Here is a 27,887-nt window from a genome sequence, read left to right on the forward strand (position 1 = left end):
TGAGTGTGCTGAACGAGGTAAGTCTGTTTTTTCTCGTAGCTGAGACAAGAACCAGGGTGGGGGGGATGAATATAAAATTACAGGGAATAATAGAAGACTAGGTTTCATGACATTCACCTAATGGGCTGTGGATTGTCGTGCACTGCAATAAGGCGCATTTCCTAAGTGAGAGAAGCTGTGAGACTGTCTAAATTTAAAGCAGAATTGGATGGTTACATTGTGGGAATGGGAATAGTACGAATATTCTGTTTGGGGGTATTTTATTTATTTATTTTTGGCTGATGCATAAAAAGTCCGCTTCCTTACATCATTTGGCTTTTATAATACTAACGAACAAGGCGAAAAATATTGAAGTTAGTCTTGTTAAAGAGGTACTGTGTAATAAATAATGCTTACATGTAAGAGGTACACAGATGTATTCCTGTCGTCTGGGGCAACATACGTGTGAAAGAAAGGTTGCACTTGATGAACATAAAGCATTGCCAGCCTCCATTCCAAGTCAACATCGGTCTTGTTCCAATCACTGTCCAGCACTGGCCAATTCCCTACTCCCCAGTCTGAAAGAAGCTCCAAGAGGATTGACACGGACCCGTCTTCTATGCTACCTGTGAGGAAGAAACGGCTAATCGATAAAACGTTAGAAATTTCACACCCACGTATGATGTATTTGCTGCTTGTATTACTTCAGAAGCAGCGAAAAGTTTGAAGGTTATCTTCATTGTGCGTGGCGTGGTATCGGCGTTATCTTAAGTGGCGTACTTAACAAATTGGATAGCGAAAGTCTTATTGTAATCACGCCTCCTGAAAGCCCGGACTGCTGTAGTGTAGTCCTAACTCCTTTAGAATAAAACTTTGGGATTATTGGTTACTGATTTGCGTACCTCAGACATAGACTCATTGAGAGTCTACGAATTGAGTTTGGAGCCTCCACAACTAAAGTTTGAATAACTCGTGATTGCTTGTTTTTCGATCTTCAGTTGGAGATCAAAAAACAAGGTTTTCGATCTTTGTTCAGGAATATCCAGCATGAAAGATTGAAGTTAAAATTAAAAAAAAAAAAAAAAAAAACCCTCAAATAATTCTTACTATTTTGCGAAAAGTAGGTTAAAATTGACGACTTACAGTGAACTGAAGTATTGGGTGACGATCGAAACTAAGTTCGTGGAACAATGAGTGGTGTAAATTTCGCAAGGATGAATTCATTTTTCAGTTTGATTCAATGACCTTAAATCAAGCGGGTCCTTCACAAAACCAGTTGTATCATAACTGAGAACATTACATTACAATAAATCATTGATTTCTTAATTGGAAATATCTAGCCCTTTATAGCAGCAGCAGCAGCAAAATATCTTATTTTTCATATTCTCATTTCAGTAGCCAAATTAGAAACACACGATGTATGGAATACTATTTATTCATAGCAGATCTATGTGAATTCATATTTAAATATCATTAAACATCTTTCCTTAGTTCTGTTGAATTCTTGTTTAGAATTGCAATGATATTCCTTTTTAAATTTATTTAGAACATTTGTTAAGGTTGTAAGCTAAGTTTACATCTGGATATAAGTATCAGAACTTGTACAAGATACGTGTATGAGATGAATCGCGATACATGAGTTCATACAAATTGCACGAGATGCCTTATTGCGTTGACATTTCTAGATATATATTTTTATATCGTAATTTTACTATATACATGAATCATCGAACAGGAGCAAGCACAGTTTCTGCATTTATTTATTTATTTTTCAGAACAGAACGGAATTCGCCCAGGTGCGTTTATAGCAATCATGGTACAAAAGTGTATATATATATTTTTTTTTAATAAAACCTCACTAATTCGCACTGCCATCTTATATGTATGTTTATTTATATATAAGTAAAAAGTTTATTTCTATATAAATAAACTTCTTATATATAAATAAAATAAAATTTAGTGATACAATTCTGAACTTCTTTCAATATTGGTTTTACAGTCACTCTGTAAAAGAATTAAAATTATTAAAAAGAAAACACAAAATTTTAATGAGTAACGAAACAGCATACTATACAGTACTTCTATCAGAAAATTCTGATTTCATCAAAAAACGATATTACTATTCGGGCGCACATCTCATTGAACTTATAGTCATTAAAGTTTAAGACATTAAAATTTATTGTTTAAAAATAGCATTATTATTTTTCTATTTGATTTAGTTATGGCATATTTTGTTTCATTTAAAACAAAATACAGTAGAACCCCCGGATAAGAAGTTTTTCAAGGGACTGGAGATTTAGAACTTCTTACGTGGGAAAACTTTTTAGAAGGGGAAAATGACCTAAGGGTATGAAATATTAACTATACAAATAAAAATGAAAAGATACACATGCATAAGTTAAAGATGATTTTTTTTAGTACTATTTCAGAATTTATAAATATTTTACTCTACCTATGGGAAACATTTTTAAACTGAGGATTTCTTAACATTCTGTTCATTAAACTCATTATCAAGTTGGAAGAATGAGCTCCTTTGGAGTTTCAACATACCTTAAAATGTCATAATTATAATAAGACATGTGTTTTTGTAAAGGGCGCCACCTAGAACGTCTGTTTAACTCCACCTCGTGCCTCTGTGAAGAACAGTATCACTACAAATGGGCCAGATATGTGTGTGAACATATCTGGCCCATTTGTGTGTTCTGTTGTTGTGTCTGGCCGCTTGGCTACCCAGAGCATCAATCACCTGGAGAGATGATTCTGGGTACAGTACTCGTCCACACCACGGGAAGGTGGACCAGCCCCAGTAATGCACGTACTGTCTCAAAAGAGACTATGATCCACCTGATGTTGCCAGCAGGTGGCCCAGGATCCTCTGAAGGCCCATTCCAGAGAGAGATGGACAAAATAGAGGGGGAAAAAAAAAAAAAAAAATCCCTGGTGCAGGTAATGGGGGAAAAATAATAAATAAATAATAAAAAAATAATAAAAAATAATAAAATAAATAATAAAAAATAAAAAATAATTAAATAAATAATAAAAAAATAAAAAATAAATAATAATAAAAAATAAATAAAAAAATTAAGTAAATAAAAATAAGTCTGGAGTGACTGACTCCAAACAGAAGGCAAGGAGAGAAAAAAATTAAATAAAAATTTACCCGAGAGAGAGAGAGAGGGAGAGAGAGAGAGAGAATATACAGGGTGATTCACTACCAGTGCGACAAACTTGCAGGAGGTATAGGGGGCACAAAGATGAATCGGAATCACATAGCATTGCAGGGTCCGGAATGCCTTCGTCATGCGGTAGAGGACGTTGAACGGGAGGTCGCGTGAACAGTGATCCCGCTGGAAGTCAGCATTTGCGAACCGGTTCCCGAGGCAGTAGGATGGACGAATATTCAAACGTTGAACTGGCCGACATGCACCTCGCGTATGGAGCTGCGGACTGTAATGGGCGCGCCGCTCTGCGCTTGTACCAGGAACGTTTCCCGCACAAGCGTGCTCCTCATCATACGATTTTCGCACGTGTGCACAGAAGGTTACGTGAGACTGGTTGTTTCACGAGAGGTACCATGAATCGAGAGGGAACGACGAGGACGCCAGACAACGAGGAGAATGTTCTACGTCTTGCAGAAGGCAATCCGAGTACGAGTACTCGAGCAATAGGCCAACGATTGAGTATTTCCCAATCCACTGTATGGAGGATACTGTCAACAAACCAAATGAGTTCATACCATCTGCAACGCGTCCAATCATTGGAGCCTGCGGATTATCCACTCCGGAGGACTTTTGCTACTTGGTTTCTTCAACAGAAACGGTTCGCAAATGCTGACTTCCAGCAGGATCGCTGTTCACGCGACCTCCCGTTCAACGCCCTCTACCGCATGACGAAGGCATTTCGGACCCTGCAATGCTATGTGATTCCGATTCGTCTTTGTGCCCCCTACACCTCCTGCAAGTTTGTCGCACTGGTAGTGAATCACCCTGTATTGGCATAGTAAATAAATAAATTTTCTGCTTATACTTCGGGACGACCAAACGGTCAGAGGAGTTCACAAGATACACAGAATACAAGAAACAGCACCGTATTCAGTAGTCACGGGCTTGAACCCCGGTCCCTCAAGGCACATGTACTTATGCACCCGTGCGCATGACCACTAGGCTACGAGAGAGGAAAACGAAAAAATAAATAGAAATAAAAAAATATATATATACAGTATATAAAATAACATAGCTACACTTGAGGTAAAAAATAAAAATAATTAAAAATAAAGGAAGAAGCAGAGAGAAAAAAAAAATCCTTTATCTAATCCACTTCAGGCCCAATGCCAGGGTTGTTGACTACTATATGATCTCCTCCTTCGAGCAAGAGCAAGCAAAGACTTCCGTAGCAAAGTTGTGAAGAGCAGATAAACGTTCAGGGGTTAGGAGTAACTAGTCTAATTGATTTTTAGATATTGGGATGGTGTTCACTAAACCTTGTCTTAAATCTTTGTACAGAATACAGTCAAAAAGTAGGTGCCTCCAGTTTTCCTTGGCTCCGCAGTAGCACAGGTCAGTCGTGCAGAGGCCTAATTGGTGCAGTTTTTCGTTAAGAGAACCATATCCTGTAACCAGGAAGGAAGTCTCCATGGTGAGGGAAAGCCAGGATTGGACAGAATTAGAGGATGTAAAGGTGACATCAGGAAGGAATCTTATAGTAACCACCCCCAACCTAGGATGTATCCCAGCGGATCTGCCAGATGTTCACTAACTCGTTGTAGCATCTGGCTTTCTCAGCTTTTGGGTCGGTGTGAAGATCATAGTAACACGGAGCAATGATCTACTAAATAATTCAGGACTGTTCACAACCATCGTAACTCATCGCATTACCACCACCCCTGGGTGGTGATATCCGCCGAGAATAAGTAACATTAGTCTTCTCCATTGGCGAAGCGTTGTCTATTGGAGGTAGTGCAATAACAGGGCAACTCGTTGTGAAGGCATTCACACTAAGAGATACTGTATATCAAAAACGATGTCATTTCACCTACTTCGGTGGTTTCCTATGGAACTAAAATGATGCTTGGCACTCACTTGTTCGATTACCAAATGTTTATATTGTTTAATATTTTTAATAGTAAAAATAAATAATTTCTATATTTAAAAACCGTATTAAGTGAGAAAACGTCATTATAATAATACACTGTGTATTCTTTTTCATGAACTCTTTATGCAGGAAAACTTCTTACGCGGAAAAATAATACATTACAACATATAGAGTTGAAATTGGGACTTAAGAAACCAAACCTAGTACAGAGGAAAACTTCTCATGCGGGAATTTCTTATCCGGGTTCTACTGTATATTCCAATTTGTTTTGAATATAACTTTTTATGAAATTTCCCTTTTTCGTTTCATCATATTTGTGTCCTAATACCATTTAAATGAACATTTGCTCACAGGAATTGTTTGAATTTGCTTATTTTTATGAATTATGACTTGAAAATATAGTACAGTATATATATAATTAAGTCATTGTACATGTCGGGCACAGCCTCTTCTATACGTAAAAGTGAGCAACTTGGTTTGCTGCTTAGCGCATAGATTTCATATTGTGGAGGCACGAGTTACCCTCGGTATAGAACTACTCAAAATAAAAAGCAACTCCTCAAATGGAAAAGTATGTTGATTTTTATTTTAATTGTATGTGATAACCCAAACCCAGGTTTCAGTCTATTTTGGGGATTTCAACAGTGGGCAGGTAAGTATTGTGAAGAACCGAACAAACCCCATGGATTCTGATGAGTATGCGCTTGGCACACCCAGGGTCCTGAGCTGGATATCATAATTCTTCTCCTTCTTGGTGATTCCCTTCTACTTCTGACTCTTCGGACATAGTCTCTTCTGTTACGTACATAAAAAGGCTATGTCCAACATATACCTTTTTTTCCCCCTAATAGCTTTTGTAGCTAAAGAGGGTTTTGTCTTTAATTATGTATACTTCACTTATTGCACCATCCTGCATCTCACCTAATGTGGATATATCCCGTCACTGGGTTTTCCTGGCCTTCACAATGCCCATCTTCTCAATTCCAGATCTCCAAAAGGATACAAACTTTGGTATGGATAAACTTGTCAACCTGGAGGTAAGTTGGGGTTGTGAGCTTTTCTACATTAATTTCAAAAGGATAGTAACTTGGGCCTGGGTTATGGTATACATTTCTTCATTATATATATATCAATATATTTTTCCATTGGACCAGTGCTTTTTATTTAGAGCAGTTTAATAACAAGGCGAAGTGCCTCCAGAATATGAGATTGATGCACTAAGTAGCAAACCCAGTTTGCTGACGGTAATGTACAGAAAGAGACTGTACACGACGTGTACAATGGCTTTTTTTATAGCTTTCGTACCTAAGAAGTTTTGTCACTGAACATACTGTTCTACTTGTATGTAATTAAATTCTGCTTTTTTTTATACGATTTCACTAGAAGCAATGCACACTCATCTTAGTTATTATTATTTTATTTATTTTTTGTTTTAACCAGAGATTTTAACAATTTATTTTTATATAATTTGTTTATATTTGCAAATATAAACGAGTTCATACCTCTTGTTTTTGTTTATATCTCATACATGTTTCAGTGCAAATCGCGCAACTTCTAATACAAGTATCCAGAATAAACGTAGAATTAGAAACACGCATAAATCAACCATAGGTAAACTAACTGTAATCATATGTAAGGTGTGTGTGTGTGTAGGCAAATATATTAGATAAGTGTATGGGTAGGAGTGCTGACCTGACAGGTGTAGCTACAATGGAAAAAAAAAAAAAAAAAATTAAAAATGGCTGAAAAATAAAAGCAGGTTACCAAAAAAATTATATAAATAAAATTAAATGAAAATATATAAATGGTACTTAATGCTGTAGGTCTTAAGATTTTAACTACGTTATTTATCTAATCAAATTGCCTTATCTGATCTATCTGTCTATATTTCATTATGGTTGCTGGGTATTTCTGGTATTACTAGCAGTGTCCCGGATCCATAATCCATTATTATATATTATTATTTTTTTCGTTCATTTTTAGACGTTCCGTTTTATCACTACAACTTATTATTATTATTAATTATATATATATATATATATAATGTGTATAAGGGGAGCGTGAAGTACCAAAACTTGAAACCGGTGGAGAGCTCGTGCCTTGTACATAATGAGGCGCGCAAGTGGCTTTTATGATCACTGGTCTTTTTCGCCCTTGACTTAGGTTGAATCAGCAGCGTCTTCCGACATCATTTTCTGTGGCATTCTGGAGATCATTAGAGGACAAAGGAAGTCATCTAGTATTCCTTGCAGGCAGTTCGGAGGCTGCGAGCTGTGTCAAAGATGACAATAGGAAGACGAATGGTGGAGGAAGTTAAAGCTTGTAGCAAGTAATAGCACACGAAGGCGTATGTTAAGCATCCCGTTGCTATTACAGACCTACAACAACAGCTGTAATGTAATGGTAGGGTGCATGCGTTCGTAGCACTTTCTTGGATGAATTGGCTGTGTGTAGAAACCGATTCTGCCTGATGCTTCGTCTTTCTAGTGTAGCGCTCCTAATAACATTAGAATGGCGAAGATTTTAACGTTCGATTGCGTGTAGCATGCCAAAACTAATTCCCACCAACTAAACTCAGGTAGAAAAGGAAATGTTTAATAGAAACAAAAGGATTTATTTATTTTTGTCTGTGTTTTATTTATAATGTTATGGTAAAAAAAAAAAAAAGAAAAAAAAAAACCCACTACCTCGGTATTACCCAAATATGCTGTTTCGTAACAAAATAATCATACAAGCTTATAATTTCAAAAATTAAAACTGTTCGAAAATTTGCACATTCGTTTTATACGCAAATGTAGTGGATACGATTGAGTGCCATTGTAATTATAAAAAAGATATATATTGAAGTTTTTAATATACCTAAAAAACATGATTTTTTTTTTTTATGTATATAGGGGAAGGTTGCCTAAATTGGACTACTTTGAAGGTCATTAATTTTTAGCAAGCATAATAAACATACACATCAAATGAAATAATGCGTAAAACATAAATAAAATTATTAATACAAAATATTTAAAAGTGCGATATAATAATTGCAATTACATGCGGCATAACTGTATCCAATTGGTCCGATCTAGGAACAAGCGCCTAGATTGGAAATGAGGAAGACTGAAGACATACATATTATGTCAACATTTTAAAATATATATATTGTGTAATGTTTGAAATCCAAACCTAAATAGCCAACAGTGAAAAATTAAAATTTTTTTTTTATTAAATGAATGTATTGAAAGATGAAAAAGTAAACTTCTCATATTATTAAGCTATTGTAAAGCTGTATAGAAAAATTTTCCCCTTTTAGACGCGTAAGCATATATTCGTAAAGCCCTTGTTGTTTTTCACCATATCTGTCCCTCTGTGTATCCGGAAGCCTCCTAAAGAGTTACTAATAGGTTCAGTCCGTGTACTAACTAGCGAACACCGTTTTAGAGCTGTACCCTCGAAATGTAAGGAAGATTGGATCTCGCCATGATGTTCATCATAACCTCAAAAGTCATAGTGCCTGATGAAAGAGATGGGGAAGGGTTGACCGGAACTTAGCTCTGGAGACTAAACGTGGGTTCCACCACTTCAAGCCTCCAATAAGCAAAGCGGTGGAATTGCACCGGTTGATGAGAGTCATCTACCACCTAGTATTGCCTGGTAACACAGAGGGGCGGCATTCCTCCATGTGATGTGGGCGCCACACCTTGACTCCTGCTTACGTTTGTTCACACCTGGGTGGTCATCCACAGTGTGCTTGTGCATTGAAGTAATACCCAGGATTACTAACAGTCCCACCATCGCGAAGGTGCAACCTTGAGGATTTGGCTGTCACAGACCGTCCGGACATCGCCGAAATTGGGTGAACTTGACTTGAGTGTCACCCGAATATCAATTCCATCAGCGTTTTAGACTCCTAGGTAGCAAGTACAGCTTGTATTGCATATCTGAGAGAATGTCTGTGACAACCTCAAGGACCAAAAATTGCAACTACCGGGAATATTACTTACATAATTTTCTCTACCTCTGAAGTCATACTGGCTGGTTGGTAGGTAACCATTTCATTTATAGAACCATCTTTATGTATTGGCACTTCTACATCCCAGGGGAATCTCTACTAGACACATTAGATTCCCCTGGAATGATGCCAAATTTATTTTAATTGCATAATAAGATAAATTAATTACGCATAATTTATCTTAATGGTCCATCTCTTGCAGTCTTCCTTAATTTCTTGTTATCGTGAAACATTAAAGGATTATGTCGTTTCGTTATCCACCATAGAGTTTTGGTGTATTAGAGAAATTTATTATTATTAATAGGCAGCACTCTCTTGAGTAGACAACAGTTATCGCTTTCCTTTACCATCACGGTTGAAAGGCTTTAGTTTAATTTTAATCAAGACAGAAGGAATTTTTATTTATTTTTCCCCCCCCGCATTGTGGTCCTGGGGAAAGGTTGCATGATTCCTATTCTTCGCCCTTCTTGAAAATCCAGATTTTCAAGAAGGGCGGTGTATAGGAATATCCACACTCATAGACAAACTGACCACTTGAATACTCGCAACACACTGACGCTTCAATGACCGAAAATTGTTGATTAACGGGACTTTCGTTCTTCACATGTCTTGACATTTTCTTAGGATGCCTTAACAGTTTAACGAAATAATTACGTATTCAACTTTTGTTACAAATGAGGTAAGATAAATCCTGCTTAAACCTTTTAATAAACTTATTCATGTCATGAATTAACACATTTAATTTCTGGTTTTTCTTTTTGCGTTTCAGAAAAGCTTTCAATGAATGTAACTTACTTGTGTTCATGCAGGATGTGTATAGTTTTTTAACTTTCATTATGGACTCGCTGTCTTCACCCGAGATTGGTTTTTCCAAGAGTTCTGAAAAACAAAACATCTCGTATGATTTGGAATTTAAAGATATATACATATACTTCCAAAGGACATAAATAAAACAGGGTGATCATTTCAAACGAGAACTTGTGAAAAATCGAATAAAAATAGTGCTAGGTACTGTACATGAAATTTACGAGAAACATATGACACACACGTCTTTAGAGCTATGAACGCGCATGCGCAATAAATGAATATGGCGTTTGGTATAAAGGAACTATGGTCATAGTGGAACATTGCCTCAAAATATGATCATTTAATTATTCACCGTGACTTTTGTTGACAAATTCGATGTCGTAAGTTACTATCAAAATCTGCTATCTAGAAGTTTTTGAAAATGTTCAGGGAGATTCGAAATGTGACTGAGAATTGTTTAGCACTGAACAATTAGACTTTAACGGAAAGTCTTGTCTGACAAATTTGATTGGTTATTATGACGTGATTACAAAGGAACTGGATGCATAAAATAATTTTGATATCATATACTTGGATTTCAGGAAAGCTTTTGACACTGTTGCGCATGGAAGACTACTGTACACATTGGAGCAGAATGGTATTAAGGGTAAATTGCTACAATGGATAAAAGGATGGTTAAGTGGGAGAAACAGAGGGTGGTAATCAATGGGTGTTGCTCTTCTTGGACTAATGTTATTAGTGGAGTCCCACAGGGTTCGGTGTTGGGTCCTCTGTTGTTTTGTATATTTATCAATGATATTGATGAAGGTATATCAGGCTTAGTGTCGAAGTTTGCGGATGATACAGAGGTTGGCAGGATTGTTAATGACAGTAATGGCAGTGTACTACTGCAACAAGATCTAGATAATTTGGGCAGATGGGCTAAGAAGTGACAACTGAAGTTTAACCATGACAAATGCAAAGTACTGCATATGGGTAGAAGTAACCCCAGAGAAACGTACCAACTGTGTGGTACTACACTTAAGGTGGTAGAAAATGAAAAAGATCTGGGAGTAATTGTGCATTCAGATATGAAGTTTTCTGAGCAATGCAGACAGGCTGCCAGGGCAGATCATGGGGTGTTGTCAATGATATATAGGAATTTTGCTAGCAGGGAAAAGGAGGTTATTGTCACTCTGTATAAGGCAATGGTCAGGCCACGCCTTGAGTACTGCGCACAGGTCTGGAGGCCTCATTTTAGGAAGGATGTAGATTTGCTTCAGCTGTACAGAGAAGGGCAACAAGATTGGTGAGTGGAATGAAGGGATAATGTTACCAAGAGAGGCTTAAGTTCTGTAAATTGCAGTGGCTGGAGACTAGACACCTGCGAGTTGATCTGATTGAGGTATATAAGGCCTTGAATGGGTTGAGCACGCTAAATTCTGATGGGATCCTTCCACTTGTTCATATTACGAACCTAAGGAGGCATGAATTCAAACTAAGAAAAGACAGATGTAGAATAGATGTGCGGAAATTAGCCTTTAGCCAGCGGGTGGTTAATTGCTGGAACAAACTTCCATATGTCTTTGGAGAAGTTGATAGGTTAAATAAATTTAAGGAGGAACTGGACAAACATTTAGAGGGGATTGTTTTGTAATTTTTTTTTTTTTTTTGGCTGATGTTGCATAAGCTCATATACTTGCTTTCTTGCATCACATGCCACTACTACTTCTTTTTGTGAAGCTATATCAAAATAATGCCTACAAAAGTAATCCACGCACTCTGGTACAATTGAAAAGCAACATTTTTATTCTTTCTCCCTTTGTGGGTGTGGAGGAGGTTCCACCCCTTGACAGGTACTGGTACCAAAGTGCAGGATGTTTAATACGTCCGGCTATTCTTATTGTTGGTCAGTGAACTCTCTCATTGTCCTATAATTTTTCAGTATTGCAACTTTCTGGAGTCCCTTTGTATTTTCTGAGAGGCTTATTGTTGCTAGGCTCTTGTGTAGGGTACTGGCATCATGCCTATGGTTGACACCGTGATCTGGATGGTCGTTACTTGTTCCATGTGCAACATCTCTTTGACTTCGTTTTAGGCCTGTGCACTACCTTAACTTTTCCTCTTAAGTTTTCTGGAGGTTGCTGGTGTTAGGTACGTTATGTCGATCAGATAGGTAGCCTTTTCCTTCTTGTTAAGGAGGGTTATATCCTGTATGTTGTGCTGGATCGTCTGTCCGTTATTATGGCGCGGTTCCATTACAGCTTCGGGTTGGGATTTGTATTTGTAATACGGTACACTTTCTTTGATCAGCTGGTATTTTCTCTCTAGTTTCTGATGGGGACCTGGTCGAGTGTACTGAGTGTACTTCGTCTGTATGATCATCCTTCGACGATGTGTTGGATCGTTTCTGAGACCAGGTGGCATCATCGACATGTCATCTGTGTCACTCCGGGTTCCTTTGCGATGTATTTTCTATAGTTCCTAGTGTTTGCGCGGGGTAGCACAGTGATATCGTCACCGTCCTCCCCACACCGGGTGGAAAAGGCCCGCGTTCGAATCCCGGGCCTTTTTCACCCGAAAAAAATAATTTTTTAAAATTTATTTTTATTTATTTATTTATTTATTTTTGCTGGCCTGTAGATTCAGGGTGCCCCGGGGGTGACGCTGGGGCTAAAGTTCGGAAAGCTATATATTTTGCTTGCTGATTAGTAAGTGCTGAATATTCTGTGTGATACGCAGGAGTTCTTGCTTCCGTTGCCCAAAGCTGATTGTCAGTGTCTAGGCTCACACCTCCTCGTGGTCCGGGGCGGGCAGGTAGGGGTGAATCCCCTGCCTGGCTAAGTTGAGCCTGATTAGGGGACGAGGCTTCTTGTTTATCTTGACTCAAGAGGGGAGTTTCAAATTATTCTCCTCTTGAGGTCCTTGGAGCATTTCTGTGCCATCGGTTTTGCTTGTTAATTGAGTTAAAGTTTAGCATTTCCGTGCCCTTTCGGATTTGCTTTAGTTAAAGTTGAGCATTCTGTGCTATTGGAATTGATAAATTAAAATCGAATTGAGTTGAGCACTCCGAGGTTACGGATTGCAAAGATAACCAGTTGAGTTGAGTTGAGTTGCCTTGTTCAAGCTAACTATAGTTACTCCTGGGACCCCACCCGTTTAACTTGGGTGGTGGAGTTTTTATCACGTGGATAGATTTTCGCGTGTTTTAATTTCCATTAAGTTCGGTCTGGATCTGAAGCTCTTTGCTCATTTACAATATTGTGTAAATATTGTAAATATTTAATTGTTCCTCATTTTTAGGTGCAACTTTTAATTGTAAATAACTGTTTTTATGTATACAATGTCTTCATCTAGTGATGAAGATGATATAACTGATAAGGAATCGTTGATGGTCATGGACGGGGTCACTGATAATGAACCTGAAGGGTTAGTGTCGGAACAGTTGGTAGCACAGGTACAAGAACCAATTGGAGATAATATTTTTTCGGGCAAGACTTTGCAGCGGACCCCAATTAAGACTAGGTCGTTGTCTCTTCCAAGTACTTCACATACTCAAAAGGAATCTAAGAAAAAGAAGAGGAAGCAAGGGGAAATGACCTCAGATTGTGGTGGCTTAAGCGATAGGGAAAAGACCAAGAAAAAGAAGAATATAAATAAAGATAACGTTGATGAAAACTTTGATTATATTTTTAAGGCTAGAGAACGGCTTAAAGAGTTTCTCTGGGACACAGATAGTAATGTACCAATAATAGCGATAAAAACAATATTGGATATTTGGGGTATTGTTGAAAAGAAGGCGCATCAAGTACATGTTGAGAATGTGTTATTAAAGGAAAATCTGAAGAAGAAAGTGGATCGTTATGAAAGTTATTCATCTGTAGTGTCAAAGAAAGTGGAAGAAAGAGTTAGTGTTCCAAAAGTTATGATCGTAAAAGCCACCTCGAGTAGACATAAAACTAGTGATGAGGTAAAAGTTGATATATTAAAAGAGGTAAGACCTATGTTAGCGACGGTTAAGGTCAGAAATATAAGACCTATTAGAGACTGTGGGGTGCTTATAGAAGCAGATACAACAGATGACCTTATGAAAATCAAGACTTGTTCCAAATTGCAAGAACTTGGATTAAAGTCTACTGTGCCGAAGCCGATCTATCCGAGGATTGTCATATTTGATGTTGAATCGGACATTGAAAGAGAAGAACTTCTGAGTCAAATTTGGCAAGGAAATTTCAAAGAAAGTTTAACTGAAAAGAAATTTAAAGAGTGTGTGGAGATATTAACGGTTAATAAAAATAAAAAGACTCAGTTAAATAACTGGATACTCCAGGTGAATAATGAATTGTGGGAAAGATTAAGTGATAGAACACGTCTATTTATACGGTGGTCCGCCTGTAAATTTAAAGAAGTTTTTGCTGTTGTTCAATGTTTTAAATGTCTTATGTTTGGCCATGTCGCAAAGTATTGTAAGAGAGAAATGCTTTGTGGACACTGTGCAAAGTCAGGTCATACATTTAGAGATTGTGTAGACCGAAGTAATGAGCCTACTTGTGGAAATTGTTTAAAGAAGGGAGTGAAGGCTGTACATGTTGCGGTGAGCAGGGAATGTCCAGAATATATTAAGGCGACTGACAACTTTAAAAAGAAGATTAATTATGGATAGAAACATTAAAATTTTGCAACTTAATGCACAACGTTCTAAGGCAGTCGCCGCCCAGTTGCACAAAGCAATGGAAACGGAGGACGTGGACATCGCCTTGCTGCAGGAACCTTACTCTGTGGATGGTCAGGTGAGAGGATATCCTGTCGGATATAGAATTGTTTATGAAGGTAATAGACCTACAACAGCAATTATAGTTAGAAATAAAGAGTATGTGGTAACTAGAATAAAATCTATGTGTAGTGAGAAGTATTTATGCTGTGAAGTGATATGTAATATTGGTAGGTTTTATTTTGTAACAGTGTATTGCCCACCATCTGAAGAAATAGAGCCATATATAACTTATTTAGAAAAGTTATACAGAGTGTTGGGTTCTTGTGGCGTGGTGGTGTCCATTGACTCCAATGCTAACTCTCCCCTATGGGGTAGTAATGTCTCTAATGATAGGGGTCAGATACTAGAGGAGTTAATTGCTGCCTCTGGGTTAGAGGTGGTTAATGTTTCAGGGCATGGACCTACCTATTCGTCAACGCATGGACAGTCATTTATTGATTTGACGATGGCGACTTATTCGGTCGTGCATAAAATTAAGGATTGGAAGGTGATCGAGAACTTAACTACTAGTGACCACAATGGCATTTCTTTTGTTATTGAAAGTATTGATAATGTGAGAAAATGTTATGATATAGATAGATTTAAGATAAACAGTGCGACATGGACCAGATTTGACACTGAATTTGAACAGAATGTTATACAGGTGGACTGGACTCAATTATCATCGGAAGAAATGGTTAAAAGTTTAACTGAAATGTTACAAAAGTGTTGTAATAGGTGTTTGAAGAAAAGGAAGGGTGTAAATAGGCCTGTGTTCTGGTGGACAATGGAGTTGACTCAGAAAAGGAAAATAGTGTTTAAGAAAAGGCGCCAATTTCAAAGACTTAGGAGATCTGGTGATATTGAAATGTGTGAAATCGTAAAAGATCAGTATAGAGTTCTCAGACGTGACTACGTTCATGCCATCAACAAAACTAAGATTGAGAAATGGAGAAAATATGTATGTGAGCAAGGATCTAAGGATCCGTGGAATTCTGTTTTTAAATTAATCAATAATAAACGGCAAATTTTAGATGTTTCCTGTTCTATAGGAGTAGCGGAAGATGAGACTTTGACATGGGAAAGGTCTGTAGACCGGATCCTGGATGACCTCTTTCCGGATGACCTATGTTTCTTCTCGTATTTTAATAAATTTGTAGTTATGGTATTTACTCGAAGGAAAAGGATACGGGAAGATAGTAGTGGCCCGTCTCCTCATGGAAGGGACGGGAACTCCCATAACTGAGATAAATGGATTAATCAAGATTAATCTTTCTTATGGGAAGCCTAGTGGCCGATTTAAAGTTTTTAATTAATTTGTGTTGAGTTGTGTTATATTATTTTGATTAACAAAATATTTTAAATTAGACTAGCAAAAATTACCATTTTCATGACATTAACCATGGATGGACTTCGGTCCAGGGAATGGTCGTCTGAAAACGGGAACTTAATGGAAAATGTAGATTCAGGGTAACTGTAGGCGGGATATTACGTATCTCCAGTTTTTTTTTTTTTTTTTTTATTATTTTTTATTTATTTATTTTTTTGTTGGCTCTCAATTGTAATCTGCATGCTGGCTAATATGTGCACATTGCAATTGATGAGCGGGATTGCTGGCATCTGATTTTTCTCTTTTTTTTATTTTTCTGGCTCTCGGGTGTGGGCGGCCTGGGAACAGGATTTTGCGGGAACCTGCCGGTTTTGCACGGCCACTGGTGGGTGCGAGATTTTCTGGTGCTATGTTAGCACTGACATGGGAGTAGACCCATGTCAGTGCTAACTCCTTGTGGTAGGGCTAGCATCTGGTTCGGCTCCTTGTGCTAGGGCTAGCATCGAGTGGTATTTGCCCATGTTGGTGGCTGCCACCTGATGGCAGAGAGGCCTGATAAACACACACATTTACACTTCAGGCAAATGTGATTAAGAGGATTTTTTTCCCTTCATTACAATTGGCGGAGATGGACGAATAGTCCTGGTGCCACTGTGAGATAGGTATACATATACATGGCATACATGTACATGGGTTCGAATCCCGTCGATGACCCGAAGAACTTTAATGGGCTTTTTTCATTCTATGGCTGAGTTAGTCGGTTTCAAGCGTAGATAGCAAGGTTTTCCTCCAGAAACTGGTGTTTTTCGTCCAGCAAAATAGACAGATCGACTATAGAACATACGCAATTAACAGACATAAGACACACAGGATGGCAGATGAATTTAATTATTCGGGTTTCCTAAAAATAATAGTTTGGTTTTTATAGTTCCTATTGTTGATTACATCGTATTGGATGGCAAGCATGAATCCTTCAGTCTCGGGGAAGAGCGTCCCACTCGTGAGCCATGTATTGGAAGCTATTTTATATATGTGGGCTTGATGGAAGTCATTGTATTGTCTGCCATGGAGTGTCTTTGCCCATCTTTCTATCTTCCGTTTGGGCGGGGGCGGGAGGGGTCTCCTCGCTTAGGTTGAGTGGGGTATACCACTTGTCTATCTTCCTTATGGCCTGGTAGAGTGGTGCTATGTTTTTCTCGAAGCAATCCTCCAGGTTCTCAATTGTTTTCTTCTGTTCCCTTCCTCCTCCTTTCCGAGCTATGGTCAGTCTTCACGGCCGACGTTGGGTGGTGTTAGCTGTTCTTGCTCATTATCGTCCTTGTCTTTCTTATTATTTCCTCCAGCTCAGTGTTAATCCATTCTATTATACCGAAGGAGTATGTTAACAATGGGACTGCATAGGTGTTTATGGCTTCTGAGTCGCTGATGGTATTTTTCGATCATTCAGGCCTTGATCTCCTTCTGTTCTAACTACTAAGCCTGCATCATTCCCAGGTATTAGTATGCTTCTACCTCTGCCATGGCTTCGATTTCTTTACCAGCCTGCAGCTGGTAGTTTCGGCCGACTAATTTTCCCTTATGCAATCCGTGGATCTTGAGTTTGTCTAGACCAAATTCCATTCTGATGACATTGCTGAATTCTTCGGTGATCCAGAGTAGCTATTGGAGTTGACATTATCATTATTGCTCATATTATTTCTCCCTGATTGGGGATTCACCTCATGACGGGTATTGCTACCAAGTACACAGGGTGGTTGTTATGTCTAGTGTTACTGTTGGTCGAGGAACTCTGACTATCCTACAGGTGTTGCGGCGCCTTCGTAGCCGGGTGGGCAGGAGCAGCAGTGCATAGCACACGCTTCTTGATTAGACCGGGTTCGAGCCCGTGATCACCAAATACGGAGGATGCGGAAAGGTCAGGGAATGACCACCGCATATCCCCCGAGCAATATGGCCTTAGTTGCTAATGCTCCTAAAAAAAAATCTACAGGTTCAGTATTTCGACTTTCTGGAGTTCCTAGTAGGTGTTCTCCGGGAGACCTATTACTGTTAGGCTGTTATGTAGGGTGTTTGGAACCATATCGGTAGTTGACACGATTATCGGGATGGTCATTACTTGTTGCATATGCAACATCTCTTTGATCTTCTGTCTTAGGTTAGTGTAATTCCTGATTTTTTCCTCATGGATTTTCTGGAGATTGCCACTGTTGGGCACCGCTTTGTCAATCAGATATGTAGGCTTTTCCTTCTTGTCCACAAGGGTTATGTCCGGTCTGTTGTGCGAGATTGTCTTATCCGTTATTATGGCGCGGTCCCAGTATACCTTGTGGATTGGGGTCTCTGTACTGCTTGGGGTTTGTACTTATAATACGGTACACTTTCTTTTATCACTGGTATTTTCTCGCTAGCTTCTGATGTATTATCCTGGCTACCTGGTTGTGTCTACGACTGTACTCAGTCTGGGCGATCACCTTGCATCCCGCAGTGATGTGTTGCATCGTTTCTTGCATCGTCAACATGGGTCGTCTGACACTCCGGACTCTTTGGCGATGTATTTTCTATAGTTTCTGGTATTGATTACCTGGTCTTGGATGGCGAGCATGAATCCTTCAGTCTCTGGGAAGAGCGCCCCGATCGTGAGCCATGCATTGGCAGCAGTTTTATTTATGTGATCTTGATGGAAGTCATTGTAGTGTCTGCCGTGGGGTGTCTTCTTTCCCCATCTTTTTAGCTTCGTTTGTGTCGTCTGGACAGGTGGGGATTCCTCGCTTAAGTTGAGTGGGATATACCGCCTGTCTACCTTATGGCCTGGTAGTGTGCTGCTGTGTTTCTGGAAGTAATCCTTCAGATTAGCTGTCGCTGGTTTCTGTTGCTCGATGAGGTCTATTAGGCCCCTTCCTCCATCTTTCCGAGCTATTGTCAGTCTCTCCACGGCTGACTTCGGGTGGTGTTGGCGGTTCTTGGTCATAATTGTCCTTGTCTTTCTCATGATATCCTGCAGCTCGGTGTTAGTCCAACCAGTGATCCCGAAGGAGTATGTTATTATTATGTTTGTATTTATTCAAGTTAATGGTAAGTATTGTATTAGATATTAGAGGTCTACCTCCTCGCGGTAGGGGCGGTAACCTGGCAGCAAAATCATAATTAGTTTGGGGCCAAGTGACCGAAAAATGTATGTTTTTAAATTTAATGTTGTTATTTTGTGAGTGTAAAACAAGACCGTAATGTGGATGACCCATTGACTTGAGAATGTTATGTACTGAGGCAGAGAGAAAATGAAAATGTCCATGCAGAATATTGGAGGGAATGGTCAACGTTCGTCTTTTATGGTACTTAGATTCAAATGACTTTCTCTCCCGGATTCAATGCGGCTTCCGAAGAAACAGTCCGCTTTGAATCACTTGATTAGAATGGAAACATCTATTCCAGTTGCTTTCCTAAAAGGAGAACACTTAGTGAATGCGCAGAGAACTATATTTCCTGCAGAGAAATGTTCTATAATGCCTGTAACACAGAAATCGAAGAATTTTTATTTGAATTCGCTCAATATTATCAGACAGAAAATGTCCCAGTAATCTAGTATAGGGAGGATAAGGTGTTTAGCATCAAAATAGCAGAATCTCGTCTAAAGGCAAACGCCGACTCTTTGATTATCCAGTAACTTAAATGCTCGGAAAGCATTGATATTAATTATATGGGGGAAAATTGCAACGGAATGTAATGCCCAAGTCTTTAAATTGGTCAGCAGGTTCAGAAGCTGAATATTAAAATAGTATTGGCGATCCGATACAGCGCTTAGGATTGAAATTGCATTTACTGCTGACATTATAAATCATCTTGGATTGGTATGGAAGGCAATTGCCAGTTGTACATCGCCGCATCCCCGTTGGCTCTGGACAGTAACGAGGGATTCCAGAAGAGGCCCTGCGGCCAAGTGTCAGAAGAACAACATACCACAACACGACACAAACCACACATCACTCACACTTCTAGCATCTACAGAGTCTGTAATCTTCGCAAGAGTACTAACGGTACAGTTGTGGGAACCACCGGTGGACTCTTACTCCTCAACACAATGTCCACTATGTACATCACAAACTGTACAACTCATGATTTGAATACCTTAGAGCAGTGCTTTTCAACCATTTATCATTCACGGACCACTTCAGGCATTCTTACCGCGGACCACTGGGTAGAGTTTCTTTACATCTGTGAATTTTCCTGACAAATGTATAGTTTTTTCCTTTATTATCAGCTCTGCTTAGTAATGAATCGATCGGTGGTAGTACAAATGGTAAGGGAAATTTTAAAAGAAAGAAAAATTTACGTTGTCATATTTTTTATTGAAAAAAATAGAAGTAAAAAAGGGCTTTAAAGATTCAGTGTGTTGGTTGTGCCTGCTTTCTTTTACAAAGTAAACAGTTGTCAAGTAAACCAATTTTAATTTTATTTGTGATTATATTTTATACTTACAATAAAATTTACCTTCCCACGGACCACCTACAACCAACTCACGGACCACAGGTTAAGAAACACTGTTTTAGAATTTGACTCTAGCAGTCTTCAATTTCTCGCCGTTAATGCATCTTGAACTTTGAATTACATCATTCTCTTATTTAATGCAAACGAAATTGGATGAGAAATTCTCTGTTTATACTCTACAGTAACCTTTGTAAAGCTAGTTAAGATTAGAAAAATGACTATTTCAGTCGTCGTGCTCTTACACACGCACTCGAAAGAAAAAATTATGATTACTTACTTTTCAAAACGACATAGATCTCATCTTGCATTCCCTGAATAGTAGAACGGTGATAATGATCATCAGGCACAGTATGACGATGAAGATAATTTCCGCATGCAAACTGGTAGAAATCTTCACATGGATCAGCGGTTGGGTCCATCTTATCCAATATGGTGGCGGCTAAGAAAAAAAAAAAAACAACCCAGTTAGTAAAGCAGTAACAGGCAAAATCCATACTTCTTATACCCACCGGGAATTTAAATTGTAGCTGAATCACAATCATGGGCGCCGACAGCATGGTGCAAATGCACCACCTTTGGATTTCAAAGTAATACACAATTTTTAATATTTTCATTAATTTATTTTGAAGAAAATTTAGTGAACAAAAGATTTATTTCCACATGCGCCACCTTGAAAAATATCCTGCCGGCGCCCGTTACAATACTAAGTATTTTCCATATAGTACAAGGAAGCCCCAGCCTTTTGCTCTACCGGCCAAAAAAAAAGTAGATAAGAAAACAAATTATGTCCTTCCCTTTTCACATAGGTGAAAAAAAAATAATAATAAAATATATATATATATATATATATATATACAGGGTGATTCAGTACTAGTGCGACAAACTTGCAGGAGGTGTAGGGGGTACAAAGACGAATCGGAATCACATAGCATTACAGGGTACGAAATGCCTTCGTCATGCGGTAGAGGACGTTGAACGGGAGGTCGCGTAAACAGCGATCCCGCTGGAAGTCAGCATTTGCGAACCGGTTCCCGAGGCAGTAGGATGGACGAGTATTCGAACGTTGAACTGGCCGACATGCACCTCACGTATGGAGCTGCAGACTGTAATGGGCGCGCCGCTCTGCGCTTGTACCAGGAACGTTTCCTGCACAGGCGTGCTCCTCATCATACGATTTTCGCACGTGTGCACAGAAGGTTATGTGAGACTGGTTGTTTCACGAGAGGTACCATGAATCTAGAGCGAACGACGAGGACGCCAGACAACGAGGAGAATGTCCTACGTATTGCAGAAGGCAATCAGAATACGAGTACTCGAGCGATAGGCCAACGATTGAGTATTTCCCAATCCACTGTATGGAGGATACTGTCAACAAACCAAATGAGTTCATACCATCTGCAACGCGTCCAATCATTGGAGCCTGCGGATTATCCACTCCGGAGGACTTTTGCTACTTGGTTTCTTCAACAGAAACGGTTCGCAAATGCTGACTTCCAGCGGGATCGCTGTTCACGCGACCTCCCATTCAACGTCCTCTACCGCATGACGAAGGCATTTCGGACCCTGCAATGCTATGTGATTCCGATTCGTCTTTGTGCCCCCTACACCTCCTGCAAGTTTGTCGCACTGGTAGTGAATCACCCTGTATATATTAGGCTCACCCAGTAATTTCTTACATATACCCATTGTATGTATTGTGTCTGTAAATTGCGTGTATTCTCGGGTTGATTTGCCTATTTTGCTGGACGAAAAAAACCTCAGTTTCTGGGGAAAAAAAGCCCATAAAAGTTCCTGGCGTCATCGACGAGATTCGAACCCGGCCTTTTCCACCCGGTGTGGAGAGGACGGTGACGAGGACAACAGTGGATATAACTGTGGTACCGCGCAGACTCATCACGTGTCTAAATTACGCTGTTCGCCCACCATTTTGGCTTTTCTAATTCTAGCGCAATATTCCCATGCAAAATTTTTTTTTTTTTTTTTTTTTTTTTTTTTAAGGTCCTAGCCACTGAAATCCCAGGAAACTAGGTGGCAGGACCTGCCAGAGTGCAAATTTAAACTAGTGGTTATCTGGTCTGCCTCCACGGGGCGAAGTGCGGGCAACGTTGGGCCTCAGCTGGGGTTCAGCGGCTAAATGGCCAGAAGAACAACGGTACATAACACAACACACTCACATGATCCATACACTTTTAAATCTCTGGCCTTCCCAGTGAACTGGTACACTCACAATGAAAGCAACGCGGAGATGGGGGGAACCCCTGGTGCCGTTAGACACTTAACACACTTTGCACTTTGCACGTAGGTAGTTGTCCAGTTGACATTTTTGGTTTTATTTACTTCAAATTGCCAGCCTCTGCTACCTACGGAGGCAACTTGTTCCGTTAATCAACAACACGCTGGCTAAAAGGAAACTTCCTACAATCCAATCTAAACCGCTTCCCCTGTAATTTGAATTTATGGCCCTTAGTTTTGGAATTCTTTATAGCAGTGAAAATTCCGCCTTCGTTCTTTTTACTGACCCCTCTCAGAGCCATATAAACCTCACTCAGGTCCCCCTCTAAGGTGCATGGTTACCAAGCCCACATAATCGAAGTCTTTCCTTCTACGGTCGCACTCTTCCCGATCTCACCATGCGAGTTTCCCATCTTTAGACCCTTTCAAGAAGCTCAATATCTTTCTTCAGTTGAGGTCTCCATACTTGTACACAATATTCCAAATGCCATCTTACAATTGCCTTATACAGTGGGATGACTTCTCTATCTCTACAGAATATTGTTCGATAAATCATCGATAGGTCACTATGAGCTTTCTTGATTGCCTGCTTACGTTGTTCATATCTATCCGTATCATAATTTCCAGATCCATTTTGTTCTCTACTGTTTTTAATTCAATCCCAACAAGTATATAAGTTGTTATGGGGTTGATATTCCCCAAATGTTTTGCTTGCGTTTTGTTGCATTAAAACATAGCTGCTACTACTTTTCTGACCATTCTTGAAGCCTGTTCATATCATCCTGAAGGAGCGTTGCTTGGAACTGATCATTAACGACCCTCCCATTGTCTGCATTTATATTTATATTGTCTGCAAATTTTGACGTCACGCTCTATGCCTTTGTCGATGTTTAAGAAAATCAGAAACAACAGTGGTCCAAAAATTAATCATTGGGGCATACTCAATTCTGACGTTACACCAATCTGAGAAAATATCCATTAATCACAACTGTCTGCCTTCTATTCTGCAGCCACCCTCCCATCCATCTTAGCATCTTTCCAGTAATCCCAACATGTTTCAGCTTATAAAGTAACCTCTCATAAGGAACTGAGTCAATCCAAATAAACTATATCGAACTTGTTCCCTACATTCATCCCATGAATAACTGTATAAAAGTAGATTGCCAGGTTAGCTAAACATGATTTTCCCTTAACACTATGTTGTGTGTCCTTCAGAGTTCCATATCCATCTAAATGTTTTTGGATTGTACTCTTAATCATTGCCACCAAGATTTTACCTACCGCTGAAGTAAGATTAGCCGGTCTGTAGTTACCAACTTCACTCTTGGAATCGCGTTTATGTATTGGCGATACGTTAGTACTTCTCCAGTCCAAAGGAATCTCTCTCTCTCTCTCTCTCTCTCTCTCTCTTTCTCTTTTCCCCGAGTCCATTGATGCCCTCATAATTACCCTCAGTAGTTCTATAGGCTCTCTGGCCTCCTTCCTCGGAATTACTGGGTACATGCCATGAACTCCAAGAGCCTTACTTGCCTTAAGCTTGAAGTTTTTCTAATAAACAGTTAAATTTAATTATAGTGGAACTAACCTGTTATGGCTATTTTTGTTATCAACCCATTTTGTTTTAACCTCTACAGCTAGCCATAAAGACAAGGAGGGCTGACGTGTACAATTTAAAATACATAGAAATGCAAAAACAGTAAACAAAACCAAGCAAGGCGTAAAAACGTAAACAACAACAATAAAAAAAAGAACTATCAGTACTAACTTTCACGTGATATATATATATTTTTTTTCAGATATTAATATTGTTTTTCTAGGAGATTAATTTTATACAACGAATTTGGTTCATCGGGTATTCGCAATTCCTAGATGCCAATGTTCAGGTTCACTTCAGCTTCTAATTAAGTCCTACCTTACAAAATAGGAGCACTTTCGACATTGTGATTGGGGTCACATCCTACACGTATTTCCGATGATGATATTGGGATAATCCGACGCAGGGGTATGATTTTTTTCCAAAGCTCCCCCCTCCCCATCAGCTATCTGGCTTGAATTTGAACCTTGCTAGGGGTACGAGGAGTCTTCTGCCGGGATGGTCAATTAAAGCCGAATGAGTGGGTTAGTTCCCTTCATCGTTTGCGTCCTGTAACACGAGTTCGCAAAACATTCGAGTAATAGCCTACTTTTCTTTGTACCTTGTTTGCTGGAACTTACCACTCATAAATTTAAAGCTGGCCGACTAATGGGGTGGGAGCGATGATCGCAGGTCATATTGGTATTATGGGGCTTCTGATCAGGTTGTCCATCTTAGGAGCATCCAATCTTCCTGTGATTAGTTGTGCGAGGCTTGAGGAATTCCTCGCAGTACCATTAGGTGCTTCAGGAGAAAAATTTTCAAATAGGACTGCAAGGCACCAATATACTAGATTTGGTGTATAGGTGCCTTGCAGTCCTTTCATTCACTAAATAGCCAGTATTGAATTGACGAGGTTGGAGGGAGAGGGGGCGGAGTATCAGGTAATAGAGACACACAGAGGTAAACGGTATGTTTAGTGTGGTTGTAATTTAGTAGCGAGTTTGGCATCCCGAATATCTCTAAGTTACCGTTGTTATTGCGACATGGCTGGATCGATATTATTCTTAAACTTGTTTCGTGTTCCTTTTGTTAGCAGATGTCATTTGCACTGTTTTCTCCAGATTTAGTTCTAACCTAATTAATTTCAGATACTGTTGGCGTATAATGGGTACCTCTTGCGGTTAATGGGTACCTTATATTATCATATCGATGTAATACAGTATAACCATATTTTATTTAACCATATAACAATATTTTATTTCTAGCGCGCTCGCACACACACACGCTGTATTGCCAAAAGTAATCGGACATTTGCATATTTGAAAGAACCTCTTATAATATTTGATAACATGTCCGCCCAATTTTTGTCTTTAATTACATATTATATTCTCGTCTGTAGATTCTAACGAATTTTTGATAAAAAGAAGGCAGTGTTTTCGTTCATTCCTCCTTCGGCACAACGGTCAATTCAGCTAATTATTGCAGGCGTGCTGGTCTGACCAGAAGCTGACGTTCAGTTCATCCCAAAAGTGTTAAATGAGTCACGGTCGGTGCTCTGTACAGGTAAATGAAGCTTTTATTTATCTGCTTATTACAAATCATCCTGGTACAGCCATTAAAGCTAGAGGGTGGCTCATAAGCGCACACAATTTTCTTGTTTATACAATTACGATTTTTGCTTTCAGTACACGTTTACAAAAGTTATGCTGACAGCTGTTCCTTACCTTCTACATTACAGTTGCTTATACACTACAGTGCTAGTATTGAATCTATTTACTTCTCTGATTTTTATGTTTTTCTGTAATTCCTGTACTTTTGAATTAATTAATTTACTCCTTCGCAGACTTAAACTTTAAAGCAACAACGTTAAAACTTCACACACAAACTATTAAAATACAGTACAAGAATTAAAACAAATTATTTATCACATGCATTATTAAGTTAATATTTTTAGTTTATTTACAGAGTGCTTTCCTTGGCCAAGGTAATAATTATTAGTTTTAGTAATCTTTTAGACCTTTGATAGCCCATCCAACTTTATGTCCACATTTTTCTTTTCTTTTCTTTTCTTTTTAGTAAACCAGTTTAAGATTAGTCTATGAAAATTTAATGAAGACAAAAGGTACAAAAAGGATGTACTGTACAGACTTTTTGTACCTTTTGTCTTCATTAAATTTTCATAGACTGATCTTAAACTGGTTAACCAAACTTGCACGCCCATGTCTTCAAACCACGTCACTACTGGCTTGTGCAGTGTGGCATGGCTCATTATCATGTTCAGATAATTCAGAATACTTCAGAGAAATAACCTTCAGACGGTGACAGCACTTCTAAACTTCAGTTGTGATGACACACTCGGGTAAATGTTTTTCGAAACAACCGCCAGACCCAAACACGCCTAGCAGATAAAAAAAACCGTGTATTGTGATTCATCATTCGATAACACAGCTTTCCAACTCTCCACAAACCAATTACCCTACGTATCGCCCTTTTACTAATATCAGTTCCTATGCTTGGAACTCCCGGTTGATAGTATTTGATGAGGACTGTCGAGTTCTGCCTACCACTCTTCGAGCACCTGTCAATTTCTGCAGTTAACCGAAAGTTTCCGTGATGCAGTAGCATCACGAAGTTTCCATATAATGTAAATTTTTCTGTTTATGCTCCGGGACGACCACACGGAGGAGTCCACAAGATAGAGAGAATACAGGAAACAGCATACGATAGTTACGTTTGCGACCGTTGAGTGTTGCACTTTGTTGCAAACATACGGATTGCTAATATAGTGTCCAATGCTGGCTTCATGTTGGAACTTGCATTGTTCAACACCGCCACACACGTACTGTATTTAATTGATCTGCTTACGTGTAGCTTGAAGATGGTTTCTTTTATACCTGTTTCTGACACTTGGGTGGCGGGTATAGTTCGTTTTTCCAAATCGCAGGGATCACGGTACTTTGGCAAATGGTATCTACTCATTCTTCTATTCTTATAAACAATTAACAATTAACATAACACCTATTACAGATATTGTACAATAAAACTCACCTGCCACTTTAATTATCCTTATCGTCCTGAGCATTGCATGACCGTTCATTGTCAAGGGAAGTCACTTTTAAATTATGGTTGCTCTTATGTTTAGCACCAGATAGAAAAATAGTTATTTCACTGTTCATAATATGTATGCGATTTGTTTCTTGCAGGTTATATTATTGCAGAATTTCTCTGGATGGATATTTAAATTATTAAACATGTCAATTGTGTTTATCGGACACATTACGTTGATGCACTCCATATTATTCAAGGAGCTTCTTGGGGAGCGGGGACGGGTTAACTTGTTTCCTCATTTCTCATCTTTGGTGGGAGAGCCCTTTTCATCTCAGAAAGGGCTGAGAACAGTTGTCTAGAATGTAAAATGGAATAAATTGAGCGATCAATATCGTGAATTTTTATGTTGGTTGTAATACTTTGTATCAATAACTATGAGGCATTGTTTGCATTTGGGATTATTCTCTATTTATGAAGCCCATTAGTTGATATACATATTCGACCGATCTTTTCTCAGAAATCTTAAATACAAATTGGTTGATATAATAAATGGTTCTGGAATACGAAAAATGTATGTTGCCATTATAGTTACTACTGCTGGTGCACTTGT

At 38.9% G+C, this 27,887-nt stretch overlaps 1 protein-coding gene across 1 annotated transcript in view; it reads right to left on the reverse strand.

Annotated features, from left to right (window-relative positions):
• Nucleotides 1-27,887, reverse strand: part of LOC150079219 (neprilysin-1-like) — a 514,861-nt gene that overhangs the window by 247,781 nt on the left and 239,193 nt on the right. Inside the window, exons 4-6 of the mRNA XM_090383906.1 lie at nt 20,699-20,860; nt 9,866-9,949; nt 397-605 (exon numbers count right to left, since the gene is read on the reverse strand). Of these exons, the coding sequence (XP_090240032.1) occupies nt 397-605; nt 9,866-9,949; nt 20,699-20,860 (455 nt within the window). The remainder of the gene's footprint in view (nt 1-396; nt 606-9,865; nt 9,950-20,698; nt 20,861-27,887) is intronic.

Source organism: Mastigoproctus giganteus, chromosome 10, assembly GCF_048544385.1.
Source record: "Mastigoproctus giganteus isolate SK-2022 chromosome 10, ASM4854438v1, whole genome shotgun sequence".
In the NCBI taxonomy this organism is placed as follows: Eukaryota; Metazoa; Arthropoda; class Arachnida; order Uropygi; family Thelyphonidae; genus Mastigoproctus; species Mastigoproctus giganteus.